At 38.0% G+C, this 13,297-nt stretch overlaps 1 protein-coding gene and 1 long non-coding RNA gene across 19 annotated transcripts in view; one reads left to right on the forward strand and one right to left on the reverse strand.

The window, feature by feature from the left end:
* The window catches only part of LOC132657216 (uncharacterized), a 248,921-nt gene that overhangs the window by 232,040 nt on the left and 3,584 nt on the right, over positions 1–13,297 (forward strand). The window lies entirely within an intron of this gene.
* Positions 2,064–13,297, reverse strand: part of EYA1 (EYA transcriptional coactivator and phosphatase 1) — a 367,945-nt gene continuing 356,711 nt past the window's right edge. For all 15 annotated transcript variants that reach the window (XM_060393795.1, XM_060393796.1, XM_060393794.1 and 12 more), the window contains one exon: positions 2,064–4,100. In XM_060393795.1, the coding sequence (XP_060249778.1) occupies positions 4,020–4,100 (81 nt within the window). In that variant the 3' untranslated portion in view covers positions 2,064–4,019. The remainder of the gene's footprint in view (positions 4,101–13,297) is intronic.

Consider the following 13,297-nt stretch of genomic DNA (forward strand, 5'->3'; position numbering starts at 1 on the left):
CCTGCAATGTGGGAGACCCAGGTTCGATCCTCTGGTCAGGAAGATCCCCTGGAGAAGGAAATGGCAACCCACTCCAGTACTCTTGCCTAGAAAATTCCACGGATGGAGGAGCCTGGTGGGCTACAGTCCATGGGGTCGCAAAGAGTCGGACACGACTGAGTGACTTCACTCACTCAACCTGCCTGCAGAGGCCAGTACCCCACTGGGTGTACTATCTGACAGTGGGTGGGGAGACGCTTTACTCTGGGGGTATCCATTCTCCTCTTGTGTCCCACTGCTCACTTCTTTCAACTCATCAGCCAGTGCTGTTGTTGCTATTGCTGAAAATAAATTCAAGTGTTCTTTTTCCCATCCTAATCTGAATCTGGCTGCTGCTCGCCTGGACCTGGCTGTTGGCCTAATGACTCGTTTCCCCAGTTCTTCTCTTGCCCTAGTTCTTCTCTCGCCCGTCTATAGTCCACTCTCCACCCAGCAACCAGAGTGGTCATTTCAAAGAATGTATCAGATTGGGTCACAGCCCCGTGTAGACCTCTCAGTGGCAAGCCTTTGCAAAATCATCTCTTCTTGGACCCATGAGTGTGATCCTCACTCTGAGAAAACAATAAATAGAAGTCTTCTCCTCCTAGGACCTTTGTGCCTCTCTTTTCTACACCTCATCTTCACACGCTGCCTGCTTCTTAGCAGCTGGTCTCAGTTCATCTGTCTCAGCTCTGTCCGTCCTTTCCAGGGAAGGCCTGTCACTTACATATATTCCCTGTTTTAATTTTCCACAAAGAATGTTTCCAACTAAATATATCTCATTCATTCACTCATGTGTCTATTCACACCTAGTCTGATGTAAGCTCCATCCACAGAAGCAAGGACCTCCTATCTGCAACATCTCAGACAAACACTCCCCCACCTCCACCATGGTGGGTACACAGTGAACCTTTATTGAAGGGGGTATTAGGAACAGTCAGTAAGACTATGGACATTAGAGGTAGGGAGAAGTTCAAGAGAAGGAGCTCACACTGTGTGCCATGATGGGAAAGAAGGTTCTGCAGGAAAGGCTCTGGAGACTGAACATGGCTTGGGTGGATGGAGGGTGGGGGAAGTCACTGATGGCAGTGGGGCAAGCCCTGAGCAGAGGTGAGGCAAAGATTCTTAGGGGCTGTTTAGTCTATTAAAGAGCTCAGTTAACATGGACCGGAGGTTTGTTCGTAAGAATAACAAGAGACAATGTTGGAAAGAAAGTAGAGACTGTATCTGAAAAGTCTAGAATGGCAGGGAGAGAAATGTGGCCTCTCATCTATGGACCAAAGGGTATCATGTTAGAAGTAGCACTTTAGAAAATCCATCCTTTGAGGGTATGCTCTCCCGTTGACTCTTTTCCATACTTTCTTCACCTGAGACCTAAAAGTCCCTCCACTCCCCACCCCTGCCTTTCTCTACAGACATTCTCCAAATGTCTCTCTTGGGCAACCGAGCATGCACGGACACTTCATTATTCAAGCCACTTGGCCAAACGTGTGCCTGTGAAAAATGAACGTCCTCGGCCTGATGAATGAGTCAGATCCCTGCATGTTTGATGTTCACGTGTTCTGTATGTGTGAATGTTGTGTTTCTAAGATGAAATCCCAGGAGGAAGCAAGTTGTGCTGTTATATAGCTCTTTGTCAGTGATGAAGCTGGCCAAATCTTAGAGATGTATGTTGTGGGCGTTCTTTACAGATGAAATGGAATGGAAACTAGTTTCCATTGCTGTCCCTTGGGTATCGAAGTGGCTAAATCTATGCTCTGACATCCAAGATACTTGATGCTGAATTCGGTTCCATAGCAGATAAATCTGAGTGAAGGTCTCGTTTATATAGTTTCAGAGGAAGTAAAGTTTTCCATTCATCTGTTCTTAATGGTGATCAAAGAGACAGCTGTTATTCTCCTAGCTTAGTTCCTTGCAAAGGCTGATAAAGCCATTACTACAGTTGTTCCATACAGCTTCCTTTTGTTGGACTATGACTGTTCTAACACCACCAAGATCCTGCTATTTTACAGAACCAAAGGATGAAGACAATACTGACAGGGAGCTTACAGTACTTCACAAATCAGTTTTATTAATTTAAACACAAATTGAAGAAAAAGTCTGTACACAGTTGTGGACACGACACACCTTTATACAGTAAGGCCAAGATAAACTTTTGTCTTTTCAGTTTGTAGAGTACAAAAACATAAAATGGAAAGGCTAAAAAACTGTTGACTTCTGTTTGCTTCAAGCAAGAGAGGAAAAAACAACTGAATTCAATGATTAAACAATTTGGAGATATTCACAACTGACTAATTCTAGCAGCAACATGAAACCTTAGGAAAGGATAGGGCACCTCTGTAGCTACTTTGGGTCAAAGCTGGTGGGTTTTTTTCCCTCCAATATACTATTAAAGAAAATTCATCCAAAAAGTAATTTCATGACAATGGAAGGCCTTTAGATGAGAGAAACTAGTGTCTAGATAAACTGATGGATTACTTTTGGCTAAACTTTTTAGGGGGTATTACAAAGGTGACAAACTTCATTTCTCAGATTTACGCTTGTCATATAATTAGAAGGGGGTTGAAAAGAGTAGCATTATTTTCTTGGTGATGATGACTGGATCATGTCCCACTGCTGGCAATGAACTTTTCTGGGATGGTGGGGAGTGGAGGGGTGGGAGGTGGAGGGAAAGAGAAAGAACATGAATGTAAGGGAGTAATACAAAGTTGTGCTGATTTGCAGATATGTGATGGCCTTCCTTAAACAAGAAAATATCATCTGGACATATGATAGTGTCCCTTTGCTAGTGTCCAATTCATGAACCATTTATAAAATCTATCCGTCATCTACATTCTTTCTGTGGGAAGAAGCATTTGAATAACTGTCCTTTGCCAAATAGTTATACTACATTAATGCTAAAAATGAAAAAGTGAGGTTGTAAGAGGACTTGTCTTCCCCTTCCAATTGTTTAAGACACTGATGTGTTATTTACCAAGGCCCTCCTAACAGTATTTAAAAAAAAAAAAGTACAGATTGGGAAAAAAATTAGAAAACAAAATCCTATTGACACTTGACATCCATGCTTTTGGTCTTGACAACATGATCTAAAAAAAAAAAAATCCATTATCTACATATTTATACCGAGTACTTGGAGAAGGCCCTGCATGTCTGTGCAGGTCCTCCTCATACTTCACTATCAAGGCATTGCTACCTTTCAATATCATTTTTCTAAACAATATGTAAAAGAAATCATCCATTATTACAAATTTACACCAAAAATTCTTTCTGTACATGATTGTCTCAGTGATGTACATATTATACGTTTAAATTAGACATATTTTAAACTACTTTGCAATGTGCTAAAATTCAAAGTACTTGCTGTGTCATGAGGCCAGGGCCTTCGATCGCTTCTGTCATGCTACTGTCTCTTCAGTTATCTGATGTCAAAAGTCTGTTTGCGTGAACTGTATGGTTCTTGAATTATACCTCGATAAAGCTGTGTTTTTGTTTTTTTTTTTAAAAGTCTGTTCATAAATAAGTAGAGATGTACAGAAGACCCTGGGTATGAGACACCAGAAAAAGTAAACCTTTACAAGAAAAATCCCCCCACTGGTACTCAGGAAACCCATCTCAGTCTTTGTTGTGCAATCAAGTTGGCTGTACTGGAGAAGCTGTGCTATGTCATACGGAAGATGCTAGAAACATTAAGCGTCTGCAGGTCCTTTCTTCACAGGTTCGAACCATGGTTAGTTAATGTGGCCAAGACACACGACACTGTGCTAGAACATTCTCATGGCTTATTTGCAATGGATTCACAGTACTAGGAGTCAACAGCTGTTCTGAAGAAAGGGGTGTGGTGTCCTTCATTTCCCACAGAGGTGGAGGTGAGGACCCACAGCAGCTGGGTGTCAAAATGCTGAAATGATAATTTGGAGTCTGGCGCCCACTTGGGACTCAGCTTGGTGGATGTGTCCCCCGGTCACAGGGTGGCTGTGCAGCTTCAAAGTGCGAGGTGACTGTTACAGGTACTCCAGCTCCAAGGCATGATGTAGGGCCATGAGGTCCGAGTGGCTGGAGACCCTCCAGAAGGGCATGGCGTGCTGCAGAGGGGCAGACAACGTGGTGAGGATGGAGAGCGCTCCCAGCACCAGCCCTGAAGGGCTGCTTTGTCAGCCCACTCCACTGCCCACCCCTCTTTATTCCGAACTGTGAAAACTGCCCGTTAAGATCTCAACAACACATCTGTTTAAAACAAAATCCAAACTTACTCCTCCCCTAAGAATGCCAGAGTGCATTTTAAAATGCAATTCGGGAATCTGTGTTTTTTTAAGAAGGTGATGGGTATTTCTTAAGCAGACCTATACTGCCGCTTGAATGCCTATTCCAAACTTCAAATAAAACCCAGTAGCTGTGAACAAAAATGTGTCAAATATTTGCCTTTCAAAATCTGGATCCACTGGAGCTTTCACGCTGCAAGTTTAAGTGGTTTTCCTTAGTTGGTAGTATTTTACATTTTACAAAATTTTAGTTCTAAAATCAAAATCTGATTAAAACAACTTTTTTTCATTTATTTCCATCAGGCATTGTTCACACTGACCTTGAAACAACATTACCATGTGAGAAAACTTTAAATGAACATCTAAGGTAGTTTTTTCAGCTTTTTTTTGTAGTTGTTTAAAAAATCAATCGAAAAATCTTCCTTAAATGATGGAGATATCTTTGTAAAACATCTGAATTAACCAGAGACAAGAAAAACAGCCCCCTTCCCCCTGCCTCACAAAGTTTCATCATCCATGAAAGATAAAAACATGATTATCAACTTTACGGCTCAAAAACATTATGATATGTACGTATCAGCAAACTCTTCTTAGATAAGAGAATCATCATCTTTTAGAGAATAAAATTCTATTAAGCCCACAGAAAACATTTTTTTTTTTACACAAAAAATAATGTGAAGGTCTGAGTATAATTTGCGATTATAGTTCTAGGGGTTTTTAAACAATTCAGACTATTAGGAGAATATGGCATGAAAACAAATAGAATTTGGAACTGAGGAGTTTTAGAGGGACTATCTAGATAAGTGACAGTAGAAGCTACTGCTTTGGTAGAGATCACATACCTATTGCTATTCTGGGGATGCAAAATATTATTACTTATTGATAATGTCTTTGTCTCAAGTGATCTGCTAAAAACATATACCATAGTCCAATGTCACATGTAGGCCTTTCTGGATTCTATACTATTTTAGGGTATCTCTTTTTGTTATCCTTCAATAACAGTTCAGTATCAAGTACTAGAGATCTTTTTTCAAATATGTATGATGTTCCACTGGGCAACTTTAGATCATAAACATATACTGTACTATTTTGCATTCATTCATGAGAGATTTTTGTGTTTGCAAGCATGGCATAGAAGACATCCCTGACCCACCCTTTCATAGTCTGTGGTTGAGTAGCAGACATGAACGGCAATCATGCAAGTTCACCTCAAAGGAGCAGGAGGAGGTGATTCCCGTTGCCTGGGGAACTGTGGGAGACACTTGGTAAGAGGAGAGGTAATAACTGAGCTAGTTATGAAAGGATGGTCATTCAGACGAGCACTGTACTGGCTGCGTGTGTGAAGGGGCAGAGGATAAAGGACAAATTCACTGTTTCAGTACTAGCTGTGTGAGAGAAAGACATGGCTCTGACATTATTGGCTGTAGGAGTCAAATGATGCAAGACCTGGTTAGTCCTGTTTAAGAGTTTATTGATAGTTATTATGAACATTTAATATTGAGTAATTATAAGATTGAGTCTAGGGAAGAGAACGGGATTCAAACATGTGTTAACAAATAATTATATTGCAAAATAACATTTTCTCTAAGTAGGCACATATCGATGTGAAGCTTTTATGGATCAACAAGAGCTTCCCAGGCCCAGTAAGTACAAAGTAAATAATTTTTTTCCTGAATCAGTGTTTAGCTTGGAACAAATATTTCTTAAATCAGAGAGTGATGGTGGCAAAAGAGGAAAAGAAAAGCAGGTTCTAGAATGAGGAGACCTGGGTTATACTCTCAACTCTGACTTTAGTAACATGGCTTTGAATCATGACATCTCCTTGGAGCCCTAGTTTGTTTATTTGTAAAGTAACGGTTTAGGGGAAATGACTCAGGGTTGCTCCTAGGTTTAATAAAGCCAATAACTTTTTCATTAAAGTATTACTTGTTCAGCACTATAGCTAGAGCAGATTTATAAAATAATATACATACATAACATATCCTCCCACTGCCAAGAACCAGCAGGCAAGACATATCTGCTGAACATTTTTATTACAATGTAAGGCAGTGTGGGATTAAGAATCAAAATGACCTAGCCAGCACATCAAGTAAGAAAAATAAAAGCATCAGAATTGGAAAGGAAGAAGTAAAACTATTTGCAGATGACATAATTTTATGTATAGAAAATCTTAAAGACACCAATGAAAAACTGTTAGATCTAATCAATGAATTCAACAAAGTGGCGGGATACAATATTAGCCTACAAAAATCAGCCTTTGTATACACTAAGACCAAATTATCCAATAATAAAGTGATTCCATTTACAATAACATCAAAAACAGTAAAAGTGAAGGATTTCTACACTGAAAACTATAAGACACAGATGAAAGAAACTGAAGACGACACGAATAATAGATGGAAAGGTATGTCAAGTGCATGACTAGAAGAACAGATATTGTTAAAATGTTCATACTGTGTGTGCATCCTTAGCTGCTCAGTTGTGTCTGACTCTTTGTGACCCCATGACTGTAGCCCACCAGGCTCCTCTGTCCATGGGACTCTCCAGGCAAGAATACTGGAGCGGGCTGCCATGCCCTCCTCCAGGGGATACTCCCAACCCAGGGACAGAACCCAGGTCTCCCGCATTGCAGGCAGACTCCGTACTCTTCTGAGCCACCATCTACAGATTCAGTGCAATCTCTGTCAAAGTTCCAATAGTGATTTTTACAGAAGTAGAAAAAACAATCCTAAAATGTATATGGAGCTAAAAGACCTCAAATTGCTAAACCAATCCTGAGAAAGCACAAAGTGGGAGGCATCACACTTCCTGATTTCAGGCTGTATTATAAAGCTGTGGTAATCAAAACAGTATATAATAAAAACAGATACGTAGAAAATGGAACAAAATCAACAGCCCAGAAACAAAGCCATGTATATATGCTTAACTAATAGAAGGGAGAAAAGAATACTCAATGGAGAAAAGATGGTCTCTTCAATTAATGTTGCTGGGAATACTGGCTATTCACATATAAAAGAATGAAACAACCTATAAAAGAAGGAAAAAACCTAAAAGGGACTAAAGATGTAAATGTAGGAAGCAAGAACCATAAAACTCCTGTAAGAAAACACTGGGGAAAAACTCCTTGGCATCAGCCTTGGTAATGATTTTTTGGATATGATACCTAAAGCACAAGCAAACAAAATAAACATGTAGACTATATCAAACTAAAAAGTTTCTGCACAGCAAAAGAAATGATTGACAAAATAAAAAGATAACCTACGGAATGAGGAAAAAAATTTGTAAACTATATATCTGATAAGGGGTTAATATAAAACTCAATAGCAAAACAATCTAAAAATTGGGCAGAATAGACATTTTTGTAAAGAAAATATACAGACGGCCAACAAGTATGTGAAGTAGTGCTCACCATCACTAATTAGTGAAATACAAATCAAAATCACAATGAGATAATCACCTCACACCTGTTAGAACAGCCTTCATCAAAAAGATAAGGGGTAACAAATGCTGATGAGGAGGCAGGGCAAAGGGAACCCTTATGCACTGCTGGTCAGGATGTAAACTGGTATAATCAGTATGGAAATGAGTATGGCGGTTCCTTAAAATATTAAAAATGGAACTACCACATGACTATACAACCCACTTCTGGGTATATACATGCCTGAAGGAAATGAAAATAATATGTTGAACAGATATCTGCATCTTCATAGCAGAACTATTACCATACTCTAGATATGGAAGCAACCTAAGTGTCCATCAACAGATGAATGAATACAGACATTGTAAGATTACACCACATATATATGCAGCTATTCAGATGGATGAAATGGGACTTAATGGACATGAATTTGAGCAAATTCTGGGAGACAGTGGAAGACAGGGGAGCCTGGTGTGCTACAATCAGTGGGGTGGCAAAGAGGCATACAGGACTTAGAGAATGAACAAAAACAACAACATGGAGATACTCCATCCGGTAACTAGAGCCCTGAAACTGAAACAGTTAACAATAATAGCCTAAACTGATGGGTGTGTGACTAGTTTATCGAGATTAGGCATATATTGAGAAAAATGGGCACCAAGACCTAAATTTTAGGAAGTAGCACATGTTTTTGGGTCATTAGAACCAAAATATTCCCTAATGGGAAGATGATGACATATCCTTTCTGTTCCTCTTGCCTACATGTGCAGTTTTCCAAATTTCCTTCTGCCACCTTTACAGTCTGGTATTTTGTGTTTATCCCTTCTGGTTATACATAAGATCATTAATATAAAAAGCTGGGCGTGTGAACATTCACATGTAATTTGAATTTTGCTGAATTATTAAAAAATAGTTCAAAACCATAAAAGCACATAGCCTTTGCCCTAGGCATTATACTTCTAGGAATTTATCCCACAAATATATTGATACCTGCCCACGCATGAACCACGTAAGAACTGTCTGTAATAGTAAATACTGGAAACCGCCAAAATGTTGAGCCCCAGGGGACTTGTTAAACTATAGCACATCAATGTAATGAAATTCTGATGTGGTCATTCATAAGCATTAGAGATACAGAGCTCCATGTGCTCCTGATATGAAATAACTACCAGGATATATATTAAGTGAAAAAAAAGGTATTAAAAAAAGTATATAATTTGTATAAAAAAATAAAAACTTATCTGTGCTTTCCTATGCATATATGTAGAAAATCTGCATATGGAGATACAAATACTTCACAAATTGTAAATAGATTATTCTGAGAATTTATGAAACTTTCGGCACAGCTTTGCTCTATGACTATTTGTATATCTGCATCCCCTCTGGACAAAGTCTGCACTTTAAAGATGAAATACATTTTAAGATCTGGCATATAGTTTGTGCTCATTAAGTTAAATAAGTGTAATGGCTTTAGAATAAAATTCTGTACTCAGTGTTAGTAATCCCTTTGTTTCATTTAAAACTAAAAGCAAAACTTGCATAAAAAATACTCTTTTTTTTTTTAACAACAGTCCTTATTTTTCTCCTAAATAAACTCAGAATCAAGCATTATGAAGCAGATTCTCAGTTTCATCTTGGTTTTGGGCAAGGTTTGGGATGCACAATGAAAACGGACATTTTTGATGAAGCCGTTGTTATTATGTAGAGTAATGGATGCTTCCCATACCCACTTCCCTCCATGTTATTCACAAGAGATTCATTTTAAGTGGTTCTCTGAAAAGTAAATAAAGTCAGAGTTATAAAACAAGGCCATTTTGCTCCAGAAACCAAAACTGCTGTCAGTGTGCAGAAGACTATTACTTATATTTTGATTTTTAAAAAATGCTTTAACTATTTTCACTGGAAGAATGTTAGGAAAACAAGAAATTTTATGGTTAAAAAAAAGCATGGCAAATTTTGATAACAAAAGACATACATACATCAGAGGAAGATATTGACAGGTAGGGAGATAGTTTCTCTCAACAGTCTTTCTAGGAACAAAGAGGTGCTTGAAGAAACCTCTTACAAGAGATCTTGTTTAGAATTTGCTTATTTCTTCTAGGGTGAAAAACTGAAAGCATTTCCTCTAAGATCAGAAATAAGAAAAGGATGTCCATTCTTACCATTATGATTCAACATAGTTTTGGAAATCCTAGCCACATCAATCAGAGAAGAAAAAGAAAAGGAATACAAACTGGACCAGAAAACTACTAGAGCTCATCAATGAATTCGGTAAAATTACAGAACACAAAATACACATAAATCTCTTGCATTCCTATATATTAGCAATGAGAAATCAGAAAAAGAAAACCTTAATTCAAAAAGATACACGCATCCCAGGGTTCACTGCAGCAAAATTTACAATAGCCAGGACATGGAAGCAATCTAAATGTCCATCAACAGAGGAATGGATAAAGAAAATGTGGTACACATATACAATGGAATATTAGCCACAAAAAGAATGAAATAATGCTACTTGAAGCAACATGGATGGACCTTACTAAGTGAAGGAAGTCGGACACAGAAAGACAAATACTATACCACTTAAACGTGCAATCTAAAAGAACAGTACAAATGAACTTATTTACAGAACAAAGTGTTACAGATGTAGAAAGCAAACTTATGGTTACCAGGGGATAAGGCAGGGGGAGAGAGAAATTGGAACTGACACAGACACACTAATATATATATATATATATAAAGACCTACTGTTGCAAAGAGTTGGACATGACTGAAGTGACTGAGCATGCACATATAGCCCAGGGAACTCTACTCAACACTCTTAATGACCTACATGGGGATAGAATCTAACAGAGAGTGGATATATGTATAATTGATTTACTTTGATGTACATGTGAAACTAACACAACATTGTAAATCAACTATACTCCAATAAAAAAAATTTTTTAAGATCTTTTTAGAATGTTTTTTAAAAAACAAAGGTATCTCTAACCTTTTCTCTTTGAAGGAATGTATTTTAATGATACAAATTATAGAATTAGATCCAATTACTGATGAAACTCCTGGAATTGTACTGGAAAAGAGAGCATCGGTGACAGAGCAGATTTTGAGCATAACAGAACAGGTAATTGGCAGAATACTTACTAGTTTTCATGCCTGGGCTAAAAAAAAAAAACAAACAAAAAACAATACAACACTACATCTAGCAAAAGAACTTTATTTAGGGAGATGAAAAATGTCTCCACAGGTAGGAGGCAAGAGTGTTGTACTAGATTTTTAAAAGGACACAGGAAACTAAGACACAAGCTAAATGGTTAAAACTGATTTAGAAGAAAAGCAAAATATTTTGATTTTGCAAATCATTTTAGTACCCACTCTTGCAGCACTTCACTGTTTCACTGTCAGTTTTATTTAGTGATCTGAAATGCTTGTGAACCAAATTACAAACTAGAATTAATGATTTATTTAAAAAATTTTAGTCATGAGTATGAAATGAGGAGAACATTTAACACAGTTCTATATACCTCCCAAAAGGAAATAAACACTGCACACTATAACAATTTTTCAAAAGCATTAAAATTATTTTTTGTAAATCAAATCATATTTAAGATATCTAAGTGAAGTTTGTAATTTGAAGGAACTTTGTGCTGAATTTCAAAGATATAATTGGCTTCATATCTTACTTTGGTAGCTTTCAAGCACTGTGATTTTGGCCAAAGTATTCACCTTCCTGTGACATCTGAATCACAGGTGCAATTTTTAGGAATCTGAATATTTCTGAAAAATCTGTACAATTTACAAACACATATAAAGATCTTACAACTCTACGTTACAGTTGCATTAGAGTTTCCAAGCTGGTAGGTCTCAAAGTACAGAGTTCCTTTGTAACAGAATAGTGCACTGATCACAAACACTTATCCCAAGAAGCTAAAACAAACTTGAAGCTACAACTTCTCATTCACGGTCAAACAATTTAAAGAGGATGTTCTTTGTAAGCAGTTGTCTAATTTTTTATTTTTTTTTTGGTACAGGTGTGTGTGTTTGTCCTGAATAAAAAGAATAATATGTCCAAGGGATAAATATTGGAAACAATTTTAACTGTTCTTCAGAGGGAATAAATACTCTCAGTACTGTTTCTACTTTCAATTCTAACATCAAACCAATAATTCCTTTTCTTTTTCCATGTTGTGTTCACCCACACAAATATCTAAGAAAGAAAATTTCTCAGAAAGGCTTAGGAAGAAACTGGTCTACAGAATCCTTGATTGGAGACCAAAGCTTTGACTTGTGTCTCTTTTTTTTCATATTAAGTCATCACTTTCATTAAACATTATTCTGTCTACCGCAAGCTAGAAAGCCACGTTTTGGCTTCTCTTTAAAATATTTTGCTGAATACCAGATGGAGAAGGACTAGCCTGGAGGGCACATTCACACCTTGGCCCTGGGCCATCCTGGCATGCAATTCTGCTCTTCAATTCTATGATGCTCAGAGGGGCAAAACTATTCCATGTTCCCATCGCCACTAGGAGGTCCTGTCTAGAAATGGCAGGGGATTACTCAGGAAAAAGACTTGAGTCTGGAGTTGCACCAAATATTCTCTTTAACTCTCCAGGGTTGAGTTTTGGGCACTTTACTTAGTCTGGGAAAGATTTCTTTTTATGAAGACAGCCCAAAGGGCTAACAGATGTACCTAATGACAATGGATGGCCATTGGTGAAGCTGGAATGCAGAGTGAGTGCTTAGATGGCAAATACTGCTTAGAATCAAGTTTTTAAAACGTGTGGGTGGGTTTCCACCAGTGCTGGTCACACTTGGGGAAACTGTAATCCTGGGCATATGGTGTATCTATGAATATAAGAGAAATAATCTATTATTTATAGAATTAGGGTCAATTTCTATGTTTTCCTGGTGGCTCAGACGGTAAAGAATCAGCCTGCAATGCAGGAGATGCGGGTTCAATCCTTGGGTCAGGAAGATCCCCTGGAGAAGGTCATGGCAACCCACTCCAATATTCTTGCCTGGAGAACTCCACAGAAGAGCCTGGCAGACTACAGTCATGTGGTCACAAAGAGTCAGACATAACTAAGCGACTTACACTTTCTATCCTTTTACTGGAATTCAGAGTTACTGAAGGTGAATTTACCATTTTGGGACTCTAAAGAGGCTGGCCATGTGCCATACTGCATCTATGGTGTGGTGCCATTTCTGGAATATACTGGAATATTCCAGAAGAGCTTGCCTCCTTTATGGAAATATATTGTCATTTCTATGAGTGAGGGTGTGGGCAAGAGATGGAAAAATTATCCTATTGGTTAATCTCAAAATATTTAATGCTCTTCAATTTAAGAAATATTAGAGCATGACTGTGCCAAGATTTAGGGAGTTGTAAAAAAGAAATGAAGACTGAGGGCCAAACAAAAATCAATCAAAATATAAGGTTCCCACCACTCAGGAGCTCATACTTAACTGCTGAGACAGGAACTCACACAAATAGTTAATAATAATGGCTGCCACTTCTTGCATACTTCATAGGTATCAGGCTCTGTTTTATATTTTAATAACTTATTTACCAGAGACATATCAATATATCTCTTGTTAGTTG

Source organism: Ovis aries, chromosome 9, assembly GCF_016772045.2.
Source record: "Ovis aries strain OAR_USU_Benz2616 breed Rambouillet chromosome 9, ARS-UI_Ramb_v3.0, whole genome shotgun sequence".
In the NCBI taxonomy this organism is placed as follows: domain Eukaryota; kingdom Metazoa; phylum Chordata; class Mammalia; order Artiodactyla; family Bovidae; genus Ovis; species Ovis aries.